The sequence below is a fragment of the Lytechinus variegatus genome, chromosome 14, assembly GCF_018143015.1.
Source record: "Lytechinus variegatus isolate NC3 chromosome 14, Lvar_3.0, whole genome shotgun sequence".
Classification (NCBI taxonomy): Eukaryota; Metazoa; Echinodermata; class Echinoidea; order Temnopleuroida; family Toxopneustidae; genus Lytechinus; species Lytechinus variegatus.
This window is the reverse complement of record NC_054753.1, coordinates 24,845,427-24,865,482: the sequence shown is the minus strand read 5'-3', so window position 1 is coordinate 24,865,482 and position 20,056 is coordinate 24,845,427. Positions and strand designations below refer to the sequence as shown.

Sequence of the window (20,056 nt, the reverse complement as noted above, 5' to 3'; positions counted from 1 at the left end):
TAACTTTATATTGGTAGTATAGAAGGGAAGTGCTAATCTTTATTTCTTACAAAAATTGTCACAATGTACAGAAAGAATTGTCTGTCAAAGATATCATAAAGATACATAAAAAAAACTAAATTAATTAGTTTATCTTACTTTCAAAAGGATTGTCACAATGTTCATAAAAAAACATCTGTCAAAGATATTATAAAGATACATTAAAAAAAATTATTTGTTATATTTTCAATAAGGGTTTGAAAGATTACGAAGTTCCACAAGATGAAAAGGTATTATTTTTTAGAAGATTTGTATGGTGCATCTCTAATGTGTTAAAAATTTTATGTGAAGTGAATTCTAGGAGCGCAATATATGGGCTGTTACACTTTAATGCTTAAGTCAGCGTATACCGATGTACGTAGGCTATGGCATGCCGTTTTCTTAATTTATTTACTGTGCTTCTTGAGCCACATTCTTCGTAAGAATGCTTTAGAGGCAGTGGCCATTACTGGTGTTATAGAATGAAATGTGGATGAGCCGTGGTGTAGTGATTTGACTCTGGCAGAGGGTCGTGTGTTCGAATCCCACCACGGTCTGGCGTCCTTTGGCAAAGCGTTAATCCACAGTTTGCAACTCTCGACCCAGGTAGGATGTGAATGTCATTGCAGCTTGTCCAGTACTGTGTGCGCCTCACCGGCGACTGACTGGAATACTCTCCAGGGAGTGGAGGATGTGCACATATTGTGTGCGGGAATGACTGATTGAATCGGATGACTGGGGTAATAATATATCTGTAAATTGCTAAGACACGTCGTTCCAATGTATTAAGCGCTATATAAAAGCCGATTATTATTATTATGAAAGAGGACACATGGACACCAACGTGTGACATTCCTCTCTTGGCTCAGTGATGCTATTGGCATACAGTCAAATGACAGGCCTGCCAACCTACAAAAAAAAAGTATTCTCAGAAGGAAAGCAAAGTATTGACAAAAAATAAAGTATTTATAAAAATTTGTCCCAACGTACAACTCACCAGCCTGTTGTAATGAGATCGGTGAAAAAACATGTGAAATGACCATACTTGAAAACTTGATAATTCATCCTTTTAAACATGTGCTCGTAGGGAAGAATTTGTTTTTTTTCGTGCAACTAGTTACTGGCCCGGCAGTGATTTTTACCTGTCTGGGACCGTCGGATCAGCGCTAGTGTCATGTGCTGTGTAAAATACTTTCTCCATGATTGGAAAATTTTGAAGAAGTAATAAATCATACAAAAAAAGTATTGGTGTATTCATAGGAAAAAAGAGGAACAAATACTCTAAAAAGGGAACAGTTGGCATGTCTGCAATGACATGATCATACGCTTTTACCAAGAAAGAGGGGAACATGTTTTGATGGGCAACGTCAGATCCTGATCTGCCACTACTGGTGGAATTTTTAACATTGAGAATTGTTGACAGCACAAATGATTCTTTATATAAAGAAGTCAAATTCTTGATATTTAGTGTTGTTAAAATGCATTTCTTGTTATCCAGAATGGAGTGCTTAATATTAGGAAAGGGATTAAAGGAGAAAATGGCTGGCCGCAAATACAGTACGGCGACATGCGCTAGCTGAAAGTTCAGATAGGTGTTGCATAAATCTGTTCGTAAGTTATGAGCGACTTGATGAGCCACTGGTGGTCTTTGATTGTGGTAAATCATACACATCATACGTTTATCAGTGTTGATCTTGTCTCTAAAAAAGGATCACCAGTTAAAAGTCAATTGGAACTTTACGAACACCCACCAAGTGTGGAAGCCCCTTAAGCAAAGTGTCATATTGTCAAAAAAATTGCGAAGGAAATATTGTATTAAGAATTTTTTCAATTACAAACTTGAGATTTTAAAAAGTTGAAATCAAACTTAACCATTCTTTGTTACATTCTGTGAAGTGAGAACTGACGGTACTTCTTTCATATGCCAAAGATAGGAACAAAACCCAGAGACGAGAGATTACAATTTGTATATAATTTGCTTTTGGCAAGGTTATTCACACACATACTTGTGCTTTTCTGGAGTAGCAAGAAGTGCTCAATTGCTATAAAATTGTAACATGAATATATCATAAACAATTTGATGTAAAATTGTACAAGAAGGTGAATACGAGATCTGATTTTTTTTATTTTATGTAATGCAATTATGTAACATGGAGTTATTTCAATGTGTAAAGAGATATGATTAAGCTTTGTCGCTTGGTTTCGCCCAAGCTTCATTGAAATATGTTCTTTTCTGCATGAAATTATAATTTCACAAGTGTTTCTGAAGTGAAAGATTTTTATTGCACTTTTATTATAGTCCACGTATTCACTTTCATCATTCAAGTTTCATTTTATTTTCATGTGGAATTAAAGGGTGAATTCAGCCACAAAACAAATTTGATTTGAAGAGGGTGAAAAAAATAAACAGGATGTTATATATAGTGTTATTGGAAGAATAAGATTGTACGTATAAAGAAGTTGAACGAATTTCAAACTTTTACAGTGTTGTAAAGAGATAAAGAGTGATGTACAAATATCATGTTGGTGATGTGACCACTTAATTTTTTTCCTTTTTATGCATTTCGTCCCAAGAATGTGTGGAAAATGATCATTATTGCTTATTTTAAGGAGGATTGTGTACAGTTATGTAAAAAAAAATGGAGAAAGAATTGAAGTTGATACGGTTATGCTAAAAAGTTAGTGAACCATGACACAAAATGCACTCTTTAATGCCAAGTGTTGAAAGTAGACAACACTACAATGTTTGGTGTGCCCAGAGAATCAAACTTTATTGAATGTGATATGTCATCAGCTGATTTCACAATTAAATATCTAAAAACATGGCAGAACTAGAACACGTAAAATATGTTCATTTTCTGATGGGGTTCACTCACTTCTAAGCATTAATGTACATGTTTATGGGGATAGATTCTCTAATGTATATAATTTCATGAAATTATGCAAACTTTAAACTTCTGGACATTATATTTTCATCATACTAGGGTGAAACTTGTATTTTCTTGGGGATATTTCCCAATCTTTTAACTCAACTTGCCAAGTGCATCTCAAAGTGGATTGGAATGTAGATGACCTAATGCACATCAATGTGTTGTTTAAAAAATGTATTAAACAAGAAAACAATTTGTAAACCTGACACAATCATGTAGTTCTGTGTGTCTGTTGTATTCTGTCCTATAAGTTTGTATAATTATTTTTGATAAAATGGAGGTTGTTTGCGGAGATTTGGAGATGGATTTATGCATACATGTACATAGCCTCGCCCACATCAACCTCACATAAACACATACACAAAATAAATGCTTTGATCTCTACAGAAGCAGCTGCTCTCATATGATGTCACAAATTCAAATCTTTACAGTGTATGTTCATTACAAGTGACTCTAACAGAAGACACAATAACAAAGAAAAATGTATTTTTTTATGAAAAGAAGATTTTTGTCATGATTTGACTAGCTTATATCGTACAAGGAGTTTGCCTATATTACGGCATTTTTTTCTTACTTTTGACTAGACACACGCACACACATGGGGGATTATTCTTAAACATAATCTCTTAAATCTCATTTTTAAATTCCTGCAATATCATAAGATCTCGACTTCGGTCATTTTATACATACATGAAAATCATCGACATATCTACAATCAAATTGTCTAAATTTAAAAACTTGTTTGTCCTATTTCAACACCCATACGATCAAAAGGATTATAAAATGCATAATTATATAGTGATTTGATAATTCTTTGATTATACACGTATGATACACAACATTGTTTGAATCAATGCAAAATGAGAATACAACCACTGGCTTTTAATTTAAAATTGATGTTTAAATTAAATTTGCACCATGATTAAGTAATGATATTCACACAAAAATAAATAGATTTTTTTTTTCAATTAATATAGTTCATTTGAGCTTCTCTTACGTATAGATGCATAAAAAACTGCAACACATCGGTGCCTACATAAGCAAGAAAATTCATGGTCGTGAATTCTAGAATTTTTTTGCATTTCGATTTTGTCCATCATATTGCAAAGCAAGCCAGAAAGTTTAGTTAACTTCTTAATAAAACATGAATCCTACTAGTTTCCATTTCAATCAGGGGGCACATACTACAGTCATGACTCATGACATCTGCTATGTATTTACCATCAAAGATTGGGGGAAGGGGGGGGGGGGTTATTTCTTGAAACTGTTCACAGAATCTTGCATGACCATGTAGAAAACCCAATTAGCATTACACCTTGTAATACCTACATTAACACTAAAATATAGAGATATTGGTTAACATTCTCAATATGATGTTCATATTTTTAGAGCAAAGTACAGGCACATTTTTGCCACAAAAGTAGTCAGAGTATGCAAATGTGAACACATTTTAGTGTAATATTTTTGGCCATCATCTGAATTAAATATTTTGTACTCTATCAGGAAATCTCTACGCTTGTGTTTTGGTTGATTGTAAAGTCATGAAGAAATTTATGAAACAACCTTGTGAAATCTCCCAGGTATTGAAAAAATACATGCAAAACATCTTTAAACTAAGAACATTTTTGTCAGCAACAATTAAACACAAAAAGAATTGCATCCCATAAAATTTAATTATTCTTGAGGATCATGCATTATTACAACATCATGACCTTATAATATAATAGATATAGTCGCCGTCATTTAATTTTTTTTAAATCAATTGTAACTTTCTACATGTATGGTTTGCAATTAATCTTAATATTCATTGTATCATTGATGTTATCTTAGATTTCACAAGGACTGAGGATCAAGCCCAAAGAGTATGTTGCTAGACTTGTATAAATACATTTTTGAAGTTTATAAGCTGATTTGAGTTGTTGAAAATTCAGAAATTTTGCAAATATTTGAACATATAACAACCAATATTCCAGGATACAATGTACTGTATATCATAAGATGCAAAAGCTCACCATCATCTGAATTAATCTTCAATTTGACTTAAAAATTAACACCTCTGGAGTAAGGGTTTCATTGATTAGTTTGCCACACCCCCTAAAAAATGCATACAGTACACCTTACATGAACATTTTAAGGATTTCAATCAAAATGAACTTGATCCATCTTTAATTTTCAGAGAAAAGGGCCAATTCCATTGGCAGATATGCACAGGTAACTGAAGAAACAGCAGAAGTTTTGTTGGTGGTGTGTATCGTCATGGCGTTGCAAATCAGTGTATTGATTATTTCTCAACTATCAAATGAATGCATTTTGTTAAATTATTACAATTCATCCCTACCCCTGCATAAAAATGACCAAATGAAATAGAAATACTTGTCTTCAGATTTTTTTATACATGATCAGATGCCGGAAAGAAAAAAAATAAAACCTCTTTCTAATCTTTCAAAACAGGAAAAAAAAATATATAGGACTTCTATCCACTCATGGTCATGAATGTCATATAAACAGTATTTCTCTTTCAGTTCCCTTTAAGAACAAAACATAATGAACATCTTTTGGTAAAATAACATGTATACACACATAACACAAGAAATATAAATCAATATTTCAATATAGATAAACTTTCTTTACAAGTCATTTCCATTCTTGGTGAATTTATATCATATAGTGAAATTGGTGGCATTTATCCCCTTTTTTCTCAGGAGGAAAAAAAAAAATAGCAAAAATAAAAATATATATAAGCTGCTTTTAAGACATTTCTGAAACTAGTTTCGCACCATAAACAGAGCACAAAATACATGCGGCGGACAGCAGAAATTTGGACGATTTAAGTTTATGTGGTGTCACAGTGTCTAGAAGAATCAGAAAAACAACATTTGAAAATCTAATGCAAATATGATGCCATAGAGCAAAATGTGAAACATGTATGTATAATCCTCTTCTTTCTTTCTAAAAAAAAAGTTGTGTGATTTTCCGTGATTATTTTGAAATAACTGTGTACAACATAATCTAGAATACATACTGGTGGAAAACTACTGAACATAAATTGTTAGAGCATAACACAGTCTTTGCACGTTACCTGTACATTTCGTTTGTCTCCACACACCTTGCATTTTGTTCTTTTCTACAGAAAACATATCTTTTTACCGCATTTTGCACATCATTCTACATTCCTGGCAACACAATTTGGCAATTTACACTCTGCTATATGTAAATATCTCAAATCTACAAAAACATTTTCATTCTGAACATAATTCTTATCAGAATAGCATAAAAATATTCTAAGAAAGTTTTGTTTCTCATCATGTAGAATAAACATGATGAAATGGTAGAAATAAAGTAAACATACAAGCAGGTATTTAATTACAAAGTGGGCATTATTCAACTACTTTACAACATTTCTTCGTTCCATAACTTCTATTTCATGTTAATAATGTCAATCCACCAACGCAAGCCTGATATTACAAAAAAGAAGTTGGCATTTTGAATCATAAAATGTGCAAAAATTTAATCAATATACAACATGAACAAGGAATGTATACAAATGATACTCAAGCAAATATATACTCACATTCATTGAAACAAATACATTGATTTCAGAATTTGACGAACCTAGCATCCAAAATAGCATCTAAACTAGTGCAATGACTAAAAAACGTGTTCTGCGGATTGACAACTTAGAAGTAAAGTTCCTCTAAAAGTCTACATGAAAATGGATGCACGATTTAAGTCATAGTCTGAATGCAATGTAACACAGTGTAAACACTTCTTATCATGGAATAGTTCGATTCTTGCATTCCTTTTATTTCTCGTTGAGTTATCACTACTCTGCAAACGACATTTCTCTCTGAAAATCCTAGAGACAATAATTCTTCTTAAAAACACTTAAACAATTCTGACTACGTAGTACCTGGGTACAGGATTAATTAAAAATGAACTGATCTACAGCTATCGTCATTGTTTTAAAAGGCTAATATACAATTAATACTATATATCTAATCAAGTATCATGCATCGATAGTTCTTTGGTATAAACATACTTTTGTGACCTGCACAATCATTCCATAGTTTACCGTTGACCTTTAACCTTACGATTTTCTTCAAGAAAGCTTCAAAAGTCCCAATAATGAATTCGTGACCAAAATCCCATTTCTGTAAGGTCTTACTTCTGATTTGTAATGTATAATGATAAAGAAATTACTAATAGGAGAGAGAAAGATGGGGGGGGGGGGTAATAATGGACACTGCAACATATATATTTATATATTGTCAAGAGGAGTGGTATTAAAGTAGAGAAGAATAAAAGATCTTCATTTGTATTCCCTCTTTTCTTTTCTCACAGAGAAAGGCATACCATTAGTTTAAGAAAAGGGGTTTTCACAATTGCTCGTGCGATTGTTTGCGATCGTTTGGTCACACTACACGTTGCACAGAATCGCAACAGTTGTAAGCAGCCGTACCACCAAATGTGAAAGGGGCTTAAAACAGCTCCACACCCCTGTTAAGAATAACATATGCTTTTGGACCAATGGATACTGTATAGTTGTTTGTTAAATGAATACATCTCAGCATCATTTATCTCATCTAAAATGAATACACATCTTGTAAACTGAACATAGGTGGTTGAATATATTTCAAGGTCCTCATTCCTCTTATAATAATCAATATTATAAGGATTATGACATACATATTTCTTGTTATACAGGTAAAATAAGATTCCTATTCAAAACTTGCAATAACTACTGGTAAAAAAATCATATTTTTGTTAGCTCTTTTCCATTACCTCACATCCTGTATATACCATTGTTGTGTTTCATATGTTTGCAATGCTGTTGGAAGGCATATTTCCATACAGTGGACCAAATTAAATATGAACTTACATGACTATATAGTAGACATTGTTTTAAAAAGACTATAAGGTTATTCACTCAATAACTTCGATGAGGAGGAGCTAATGTAATGTAATGTAACAACTATTCTGACCTCAGATCGCTAACATTTTATTGATCAGAAGGTTCATGTCAAATGTTATTATGATTTCTTTGAAAATCAGGTCACAACAAATCGCATGGTGTAGGCCGTGCTTTACGAAGGAATTCTGCCGTCCCATGACAAAGGAAGCAAAAATGTGGAACAAGTTTCTTTTTGTAAATGAAGAAAATGTGTCATTGTTTCATGATTAAGAATAGAGTTACTTGCTTTGAAACACCTATGTTTCAGAAATTGAGGGCTGTGTGATTCCAATTCCTTTAGCATCATAAAGAGCACACAGGAAATATCCCAAATAAAAAAATGAATAAAAACAATTTTTAAAAATAACAAAAGTTGCTTCCTTTTGTCAAGGAACTGCAGATTTATTCGCTTATGCTGCAATTTGATGACTGGAAGATGTTTATTTATTTCATGCCTATGAATAGTATCATTTATTATGGCAAAGTTTGAGAAATACATTCCCATAATTCCACTTTATTGTCTCCAGCTGTCTAACAAGAGATGTTGATTTTGATTTGATACTAGTACTGACTCTTAATGAAAACATGCATAAGATATACTAATACCTGAAATAGAAGGATAAGACGCTGTCAATACTGTAATGGGAGATAAATGGAAACATCTACTTTATTTTCTAAAACATTAAAATAATCGTTCAACATACATATATAGCGGATAAATGGGTACCGGTATTCACTTAGTTCTTGCTTTCTCAAGGATATTGTCAATCAAAATTGTCCAAAATTGCTTCCCAGGTTCAATTATAGGCATAAGCTTTAAATACTGGTTAGAAACCATTTCAACTACTCCTATACTCTTCTAAAAACTAAAATACAAAATGAACTGCCATAATGCTTTCAAAATATTACACATTAGGAGTATTTCAGAAAATAACACATCATACGAAACAGAATTGTGACTGTGCCAAAAAGAAAGCTTGCATTTACGTCTGAATAATTTCTCATCCAGATTATTGTATCTATATTGATTCGTACCCACAGCTTCCTTTTATTGTTTTACTATTCCCAAACTTCATTGCCTTGTTTGGAGAATGTTTATCATCAATGGCAAGTTACAAAGAAATGTTATAAGCTACTAAAATGATACAATTTGATTGGTCAAGAAGGGTATTATTATTGAATTCTATTATTTGTTGTTGATCACTATTTTTATGCAACAGGGCCAAGCATACAACAATGAAGCTCCATGACCTATTGGATTTTGGAATTGACCAGTCAGGATTGTTGTTGCATGGGCTTCTTCACATAAAGGTTGACCATTAACCAATCAGAAGGCTCGTTTTAAATGTGAAACTGATTGCAAAGCTTATTATTGAGACTTAATAACCCCGTTTGTTTCTCAGTATACTACCAATCTGAACCACTTCGTGTTTAATCAAATGTAAAATGTGGTTTAATACAATGTAATTGTTAATATAGACCTTATGCATTGATGTCATTGCCCTGCCATCTTAGATGCTGAAGCCATTGCCTTGCATGCGATGGTGATCTACTACTGGCGTATATCTGACAACTCTGTTCATGAACATTCCGATATCCTCTGAGAGAGGGCGCTATGAAAATATGATGTCATATGCATAAGGTCTATTTCCAGTTATATTCTTCCTTTTAAGAGGAGATAATGTGATATGAACTATTCAAGACATTATGAAGTTGATTTGAAACATAATCTTGGCACTATAAAATGCAGTTGCTAGTTTTTTCAGTCACATTTTCCCCCAACAAAATCAGATATAAACAAAAACTGGTATACACTGGTGTTAATTTGAAACCTGCCACATAAGAAGCTTAGCTTCTTTTGATACGTTCTCCCCCAACCTCATCAAGTAGTCATGCCCTTCCCCGCCGCTGATCACCATCGATGTTGTACTCGTGACGTTGGCAGACACTTCAACCTCGCTTGCCGAGCCCAACCGCCCAGGTCGGTTCCCATCCGCGTCATCCTTTGCTTCGTGGCAGTGTGTGACCGTTGTGGATATGCCGTTGGTGGTGGTGGTTGTTGTAGTAGTGGAATGGTCCCCATTGGTTGCTGTTGATGGGTTGCCATTGCTGTTGAACGTGAGATTGAGGTAGTCGGTCATGGGGGACATGGCGTTGTTGACGAGATCGGCGGTCTGGCTGCCGGACTTGAGACGGCTTGAAGGGGTGCTGAGGTCTGACAGCGATCGCGAGGCATCACCTGGATTGGATGAGAGTACAGATTGGAAATCGTTTATGTCTTTATTGCATTATGGTGGCCACAGGTGCCTGTGAATTATTGATAAAATGATGTGCAATATTTTCTACTTCTTACTGCCTAAATGAACTTCTACTAGACTCTTCTCATCTTCGACATCAACATTTATCCTCTCCTCAAGATCAATCTATAACCATCATCATCATCAAGATCATTGTCATCGTCGTCATCATCATCCTCATCATCATCCTCATCATCATCGTCATCATCATCACCATCATCATCATCATCATCATCATCATAAGCAACATCATTCTCCTCCTCCTTCTCTTCTACAATGATACCAGCATCAATATCCTCCTTATCATCATCACCATCATCATGGGTACCTTGTCGGATGCACTAAGCATCTTTTTGTTGTGGCTTCCTGCATTCTTGAATGTTTTGTCTATAAGGAAGTGTGAGAATTGGACATGGTACATGTACCTTATCATTACTGTCACCATAACCAAAAATCGATACCAGCATCACCAACGTCATTTCTACCATCACTTACTTTCTTCGTCCTCCTCCCGTGACGAGAAGAGCACCCTATCGTTGGTCCTGTTCAGCTCCATGGCAATCAGCATCCTCACCGGACCCTTATGGGTGTGGTAGGACACCATGGCGGGGCCGTTGACGAGGGGAACCCCCTCTAGGCGTGGCAGGGGGAAGTTGACCAAGATACCGGTGTTTGTCCCCACCCAGAGGGACCCGTAGCAGGCCAGGAGGGTGGTGACGTGGACAGGTGAGGTCATGTGGAGGCTGGACTGGGCCTTGGACGTCACACCTGAAGAAAATTTGAAGAAAGAAAATATAAAAGAAGGTGAAAATCACAAGAGACAACCATGTAAGCACTTCTGAATATCAAGAATTCATTAAAGGTCATAATAATAACGTTGTCATGTTAAGCAGGGCCCACTGAGAGAACAGCTTTCAGAACTAAAGTGGCTACCCTGAGTAAAATATGACATTATTGTATTACTATTATTATCTCATTTCTTGATAAAAAGATAAAGCAAACATTGCACAGCTCACTAAATTACTCATCTTAAGATCGTTTTTGAAGAAACTTGCAGAAATCCACAGAAACCATATTTAGGACTGTCTTTTGAGCCCTGTAACCATGATTTTAGTATGTTAACAGAGATAACAGCGATGGTAAATTGAAGCAACAGGACCCTACTTCATCAAACTTCCCATCAGTTACAAAATGTTAAAAGTCGATGATAACTTTACCATTATCCAATAGAATTGTGGGATTTCAGTATCAGACACTTGGAGCTTTAGTAGAACTTATGTATATGATGTCATAGCTTCATAGCGCCCTCCCTCAGAGGATACAGGAATACGTGTAAATGGAGTTGTCAGAGAAGTGCCAGCAGCAGATCAATAATGCATGCAAGGCAATGGCTCCAGCCTCTGAGATTGGGGAGGGAGGGGGGCGATGATGCCAATGCTTGAGGTCTATAAAAAGCTTTATGAAACATGGCTACGAGCTTTCACCATAGATTAGCCTAGTCCCACTTACTTGCAACCATGCGACCTATTGGACTGCCCACACTGATGTCTTGCAGTAGCTCCATAGTCTCGGTGTGGAAGAGTCGTATGCTGTCACACTCGGCAAAGGAGACCCAGACGCCAACACCCGCTACGACCATCTTATCAATCACCATGTGAGGGTCATGCGCTTCAAAGCTCACCTAAAATGGGGAAATCAAATCAAATTATAGGGAATCTTTAACATATCAATTACCAAAGTCTGTAAATTCCTTAGGCATTGTACATGGCCCATCTGATTCCAGTACTCAATAGGTTAATGCTGGGATAGTAGAAGAGATTGGGTGTTTATTTTCACCAGATGAAAAGAAAATGGACACAGAAAGTATTCCATATCCATGACCCTGCATAGGTTTTGGCAAACATAACATTAATTAATGTTTAGAAGGAGGACAAAAAAAATGCCGCCAAATGTAAGAATTCGAATATCTGTAAAATCTCATTACTTACATTCTGGTACAAACTGCATGGTAATAAGACCATTAACTATTTCAAACGTAGAATGATATATAGGAAAAGGGAAACTGAAAATAAATATTCAAAGCAATTGAGAGCTGAGGAAAGAGGACCATGAACATTATTTAAAGGGACTGAAGAAGAAAATTACTCCACCTAACTAGAAAACATCAGTTAAATTTGGTAATACCCCTCCCCCTGTCTCTACACTACAAAACACAATTAAATGCCCTTTGGGAGGAAGAAGGCAGCTGAGGATTGTAACTAAAGATTAGAAGAAAAATTTGAGGAATGAATGAATCAATCAAAGTAAGAATTTCTCACCTGTTTGAATTCACTTTCAGTGTCTATAAGATGTACTTTATTTTCACATCCACACCACATGTCGTTGCGGACAGCCAACAGACAAGTTGCAGCTCCCTCGCCTAGCTGTGATACTCTAGGCTCTTTCACTTTCCACTCTCCCTCTGATAAAAAAAATTGAATTAAACATAATTCACAACCATGTTTTTAATGTGAATGCAATGTATTTGACAACTTGTGTTAATCTTAAAGTGTGAGTGATTTCCTTGATTTTGCAAATGGAGTTGCCCACAGAAAAAAAATATTTCCCTAAAATTTCCCTGGTTATTCACACAAGGTTTTAGGTAACTGTCATTCCCCCCCTTTTTAATAGGTTTTCTATCTTCCTTCTTTTCCTTTTCTTTATTGCGCCATGAGCATCTTTTTATGATGGATACCGGTGCATTACAAATGTTCATATTTTATTATTTAAAATATTGTAAAGCTTTTTATTTGAGGGGGGGGGGGCAAGACATAAGACTCTCATCTTTCTCCATACTTACGTATATTGACGATCTGAAATAACAACGCATTTGTCGACGTGGCAATATACTTGAATATGCATTATCGTGATTTCTTGAAATTATTTCTTGCCCACAGTGTACAATGTAATTTTTATGTTGCAATTCATCTGCATACAAACTTGCACAACGGTAAAACAATGGATCTTCAATATAAGACCCTCACAATTTTTTCAACATTAATCTAATTTTATTAGTAGATGTAATATTAATCCTCCATTGTAAAGAGACAAAAATTGTATAGTTGAGTTACCATATACTGTAGCTGTGACCCGGGCACTGTATCACAAACGTTTGCTATCAATTGGTAAACGGTGATGGCCAATCAAGAGCTTTGTACCATGCTCAGTTTGTACAAACCACTGATCAGGAACCATTCAGAGCCGTTCTTTCATGTTTGCACTCCACTGCACAGCTCTGTGATACGAGGTCTAGGGCCCCCGTCTAACAAAGAGTTGCGATTGATCCGATCAATCACAACTATGGAAAGCCAGCAACGTCAACATCTAAAATGCATGTTTGTTCAGAATACTTCCTAGATATGCTGTTTATTCATACACTCATTGCTTGATTGAAAAGTGAGGGCACTCCTCTGTGTTTACAAAGGACATTGTGCAAATTTCCTGCAGAAAGAAATATGACACTGATGGATTTCCATACATTTGAGATTGATGGTATACCATCGTAACTCTTTGTAAAACGGGCCCAGGTGGAGAAATTCACGTAACAGTTTCTTCTTTGAATACAAACTTGATTGGTGTACAATATTAATAGCTAGATGATATTTCAAAGATTCTCTTGAAAATGTTTTAATGATCAAACTAACCGTTCGTCCTGACGTATATAAGTACTGATCCGTTGGATAAAGACATGAAGACTCTATTGTTGAGGTACTGTATAGCTGTGATGGGGTGGGTGGCTTTGAAGAATGCTAAGGGCTCACTCTTGTCAGATTGGTTTATTCTGTAAATTAACACCCTGTCAAAGTGAGATTGGATTAAGGAGAGAATGGAATAGATGGATTAAACAAAGAAAACAACTTCGAAAGTCAGCTTAAGGGAATCTGATATCTAATGACATCTATTATTCTTTCATCATCGAAATCAGAATTTACACAATTGTCATTGCCATCAAAATCACTGTCTCACCTTCATCATAATCACCGCCATGCCATCATCATCACCATCACAATCATCATCATCATCATCTTCATCATCGCCATCATCATCATCATCACTGCCGCCGCTGCCACCACCACCACCATCATTATCATCTTCATCATCATCATCATCATCATCATCACCATCATCACCATCATCATCATCATCATCATCACCATCATCACCATCATCACCATCATCATCATCATCATCACCATCATCACCATCATCACCATCATCACTATCATCACCATCACCATCATCATCATCATCATCATCATCATCATCATAATTGCCATCGTCGTCATCATCACATCATCATTGTCACCAGCATCTCATAATCTAGAGTAGATATGAATGTATTATTCTCCATCTCAGAGTGCACCATCCAGGCCTACAGCAGTATTGCTTCGATCATCCACCATTCTTATATTCCTCCATCTGGTACACATTTCACCATCATCACCATCATCACTGCCATCACCACCACCACCACCATCATCATCACCATCATCATCATCATCATCATCATCATCATCATCACCACCATCACAATTATAATCAAGGCCACCATCATTTCCATCACCATCACCACCACATTCAAGGCAAAGGTGTTACCTCTCAGGGGGGTAACTTGCACCATAATCCCCCTCTCTTCTTCGATTCACCCCCTCCTCACCTTCCAGTCTCCGTCCCCATCCACACCGTATGCCTGGTGAAGCAGTAGTCCCCCTTCCTCTCGCTCTCCCTCCTGTTCAGGTACCCGCCCATCGGTCCCGGTCCGCTCCAGCCCGGGACGCACTCCATGCACACCACACGCCCCTCCGTGGTCTCAAACGTCTCCAGGAGCTGAGGAGACGGGGGCATGAACCCGACCAGACTGACGTGACAAGTCTTCTGGTCGGAGCTGCACACCCAAAGACAGTTCCTCGCGCCCTCGTTCTGGAGGATACCTTTCCGTCGGCTGCGGTGGCCAGGTTGTTCCAACGGGCAAAGTACTGAACACTGGAACTAGAAAATTGAGAATACACAGTAGTTGAAAGGCAGTGACTATTCCTAGCTTAAATGTCTTTGTTGAAAGGCAGAGACTACCTCTAATTTGAATGTCTTTGTTGAAATGCAGTGACTATTTCTAATTTAAATTTCTTTCTTGAAAGGCAGTGATCATTTCTAGTTTAAATGTCTGTGATCTCAAATTAACTACAAATTGCATACAATAAAATGACTTACGCTAGATTTCAATTAGAACATAAGGTTTTTTCCAATGCCCTGTAAATCAGCTCTTATGCTGTGTTTTAGAAAACCATATTAAATGGAAAAGACAGCTTATGCTTCAACTTACCTTTGCTTGTTGTCGTGTAGGGAAGACGGGAAGAGCTTTCATGATGAGGGGTACGCCAAAATTCATCTCTGCATGGGTTGTGTCACCCTCGTCTGGTGCATACCAGCCAGGATTGTTATGAGGTTCTGGAAAAAAACCAAAGTAAAACAGTATGAATTATGAGTAGACATGAACTAAAACCACAATGAATGAATACGGTGATTCTTTTCTGTATTGGCAGATTCCTTAATATACTTTCAATTTCTTGGCTTACTATTATTCATATCATTTTCAATTCCCCATATCTCTTCATAACATTTACAGGGGCATTAAGCAAAAGAGTTATGCCAATATGCAACAGATAATAGTAGTTGATCAGCTTCTTGCCAAAGTAAGAAATTACTGATATTCTTTCATCAAAATATATTAGCCCACTTTGTATTTCCAATTGATTTCAGTATCATCCTATCAATCTCGCCTTATACAATTTACATGGTAATATCTTCGTACAATATTGCATTTTTTTATAATAATTAATCGAAGAGCACTGGTGAATAATATATGTCAGCTGCGGTTGATCAAGGTAAATGGCATTTGTTCGGAAATGATAATTAATGCCTTTAGAGTTTTCTGTGTGGAGATTTCAATCCCTTTAAAAATACATATTAGGGTTTTTTATCGCGGAAATCCTGTCTTTATTTTTACAATGAAACACCTTCACTACATCTCTATTATTTTTAATCAATATCCATGTTAATGGTATTAGAATTGGAAACCTACTCATTCCTAATTTCGCAGTCTCCAGAGCCGTGATCCAATCGAGCTTGATCTTGGCGCTTACAGCATCAAAGACAAGAGTGACTCTTTGATCCCTGCAAAACAAAAAGAAATCAGAACATATCATATATTATATCATTATTAATGATAATAATGATAAAAGGTCTTGGAGTAAAACATGCAGTCTAAGATCTGTTAAAACTCTTGCCTAAAATAACATTTGGGGTTATTGAACATTAATAACAATAACACAAATACCTACTGTATTCAGTGTAAATAAATTTTAGAGAGAGAATCCTGAAATAAAAAAAATCAGTTTGAAGTTCTTGTGAGTATAATTCACAAGATGTGTTCAAAACAACTTTTTTTCCCTTTGTGCATTATTGGGATTTTAACCTGCACAATCACATACATGTACATGAAAAAAAACTTCACATATGACTGAATCTACTTACATCTGAACTGATGGAAGTGATAACTGAATTTTACTGACATCTGCCTGCTTGATTTCTTGCCCTTTCTTTGTGATGAGTTTATTGATGATTTCACTCCATTCATCAATGTCATCTCTTGTGAGGACACCATAGGTACCCTGCAAAAAAATAGGTGAATACTTCAGTTTGTCTAGTCACTTGGATAACATTCAATGTCATCTCATGTGAGGACACCATAGGTACCCTTCAAAGAAATAGGTGAATACTTCAGTTTGTCTAGTCACTTGGATAACATTCAATGTCATCTCTTGTGAGGACACCATAGGTACCCTTCAAAGAAATAGGTGAATACTTCAGTTTGTCTAGTCACTTGGATAACATTCAATGTCATCTCTTGTGAGGACACCATAGGTACCCTTCAAAGAAATAGGTGTATTCTGCATTTTGACAAGTCACTTGGGTGGTACGTGATGAACCTATCATTTGTCAACACAAATATTGAAACACGCTTTGAACCTCGTATGAAAAGATTTATATTGAAAATGACTTTTAATTCAACCATCAGTCCTATTCTCCAGCTTCATTTTTAGGGATACCACATACCCTGTTAGGTTTTCTATTTTCGTATGAAGAGTTGTGATTATCATGACTTATCATGAATAGAGAATGGTGGTTGGACATACAGAAAGGTTGATTATCTAAGAATTTCCTATTATGAAAACTGTGGAATTTTTGCCAAATAGTCTGCTTCAGAATGTCGTCTCCACACGAATGGCAACTTTTCAATTGCAAGGTAAATATGATCTACCAACAAACCCTTACACCCTTATCAATGGCACAACAAATTCATACCTTAAGTGTTCCTATCAGTGCTCCAAGCTGCTTGACAACGGCAAGGTCATGAAGAAGGTCATTCCTCTCCTGGTACAACTGCCTTGTTGAGCCACCGTAAAGGTATTCTGTAACACAAAATTAGAATAACATAATACAGTCGGTGGTCACAAACTTCCTTATTTCTTTTGTTCCCCTTTTTTGTGTTCTTTTTTTATATTCCCATTGCATTTTTTTCTTTTGCTTTTTTTTAAGATACAAATTAAGTTTAAAGTGATACAAATTAAGTTTAAAGGAATTCCAACCAATCAAACTCTAGGCTTATGTTGTTGAACCATTGTATGTTCAATATGTACTTTTCATTTTATATACTTTTACATATATGTATTCTCTATGTAATCTCATGCATTGTATTCATCTTGTGAACAGGCATGAATGAATAAATGAATAAATACAAAATGAATGAATGACTATATAAATAAATAAATATTGCTGCCAAAACAATATTGTTGCACAACCTTGTAGCCTAATTTTCATATGAAATAGTATGATAATTTTGTGACCAGGCATGTCACCACTGTATTAGATGTTTATGTAAGCCATGCAAATGTGATTTGGTGAACGTAAAAAAAATTAGAAGTTGTTATATACAACTGTACATGAATTTATTACCTGCACAAGGGAAAATATATTACTGAAATTTAAAAAAAATTATTTTAAAGGTAAATGCTAGTTTTGGTAACGATATAAAAATGAGTTCGTATAGAATCCAATGAAATGACCACCAAAGTGTCTGTTTGTATAAATAAAACGTATGTGCCAAAGGATTCTGGAAGAAATTGTGTAATTGCTGAGAAATCAGCAAATAAGCACAGGATTCGAGCAGAGCGTCGGGCCCGACATTCGAAGCAATAATTATACAATGTCCCACGTGTGCTTATCTGTGTTGGGGATCTTCAATCTGAACATTTTTCAGCGTAGATTTCAAGATTTCACAAAGTTCAGTTTATGTAACTTTACCAGATCTAGATCCTCGATTATATACTGACAATTAAGCCTTGATTTACAGACTTTCTCATGAAATCAGTGTTTACTGCAACTACTGGAATTTCTCTTTAATCTGCATATATCATATTCAATAGTATTCTATAAACACTTTTCTGTTATATAATTACATGCATAATTGAGTTGAATTAAATGACTTGCTTGATTAAGAAAACTTTATTCTAGGTTTAGCTGCCTTTTATCTCATGATAATGATTTTGCTAAATTCCCTACCTTGACAGCAATAATTTATAAAAGTTTGCATTATAAAAAGGGGAATCCCATAACTTATATATAGTACATCCTTAAGATTCAGCATCCAAAGCCACATTGATATCATCCTTTAAAAGTCCCTCGGAAAGGACTTTAAATCCATTAGTCTCATGTTTAGGGGCATATATTATTTCTTTTCTCATGAAAACCCCCAAAAATGATTAATTCCTTCCTACCATGTTCATCCATATGTTGTGTAGTGATTTTGAGTTTGCCTGGCTCTGAGGACATCTCAATATCTGTCCCCTCTATCGTTGGGTTGATCACCTCTACTTCTGTCAATGGAACGCTCCACCTGTGTTTGAATCTGGGCATGTCCATTGATCCTGGGGAGGATGGCTGGCCACTGGATGGGAGGGACAAAAAAAATATGTTAAATGCTGTTAATGTTATGGAATTCAGGGTGTTCAGATTTTTTTGGGGGGATGAAATTTGGAAATTAATTTTTGTACTATTATATATCAAAATTCACAAGAAAGAATGACATTTTCGTCTGAATGGAAATTTTGAAATCAGTTTCCAACAAATCCACATTCCATAAAAAAAAACAACAACCAAGAGTTCCGTATGGTTAGCCATCATAAAATATGCCAAGTCTCAACATTCCTTTCTTAATTTCTGACACCATTCTTATCAAAATAAGTACTGATATGGGTTTCAAATCAAGAAAAAAAAAATCTATACAAATAAATACAGTAACCTTGATTTTATGTGTTTTATGTTAAAGTTTTTTTTTTGTTATGGGTTGGCCTATCACAAGGTATATTCCTTTTTGGGGCAATTTCCCTCCTCATTTTCTAAAACTCATTTGATCTACATTGTTATTTTATACATTTTTATTCATTGTCTATTTTATGCATTATGTATTTTGTCTGATCTCATGATGAGAAATAAAGTGAACTGAAACTCAAACAGTTGGTGCTTATTGCCTATTTTGGCTTGTAAAGCGTAAAAGAGACCTATCATGATAAAATCCACTGTCATCAATTTGCAAACTTGTTTAACACTTGGAATCAATTACTAGCAAATGCTATACTTCAGTGACATTTAAGACAATTTTTGTTTTGTGAAATTCTACCTCTTTAGACCAAATTTTCTTGACTTTTGAGAAAAAGAAAGAGATCTTATCCTTCAGGTGATCTCTCTATGTTAGGTATACCTAC

General features: G+C 35.4%; 1 protein-coding gene across 1 annotated transcript in view; it reads right to left on the bottom strand.

The window, feature by feature from the left end:
- Positions 1–7,929: 7,929 nt before the first annotated feature.
- The window catches only part of LOC121427695 (rho guanine nucleotide exchange factor 10-like), a 145,385-nt gene continuing 133,258 nt past the window's right edge, over positions 7,930–20,056 (bottom strand). The window contains exons 18-28 of the mRNA XM_041624218.1: positions 19,070–19,239; positions 17,598–17,704; positions 16,767–16,903; positions 16,315–16,406; positions 15,556–15,680; positions 14,893–15,224; positions 13,880–14,031; positions 12,515–12,657; positions 11,706–11,877; positions 10,692–10,964; positions 7,930–10,138 (exon numbers count right to left, since the gene is read on the bottom strand). Coding sequence (XP_041480152.1) covers positions 9,720–10,138; positions 10,692–10,964; positions 11,706–11,877; positions 12,515–12,657; positions 13,880–14,031; positions 14,893–15,224; positions 15,556–15,680; positions 16,315–16,406; positions 16,767–16,903; positions 17,598–17,704; positions 19,070–19,239 — 2,122 coding nt within the window. The 3' untranslated portion in view covers positions 7,930–9,719. The remainder of the gene's footprint in view (positions 10,139–10,691; positions 10,965–11,705; positions 11,878–12,514; positions 12,658–13,879; positions 14,032–14,892; positions 15,225–15,555; positions 15,681–16,314; positions 16,407–16,766; positions 16,904–17,597; positions 17,705–19,069; positions 19,240–20,056) is intronic.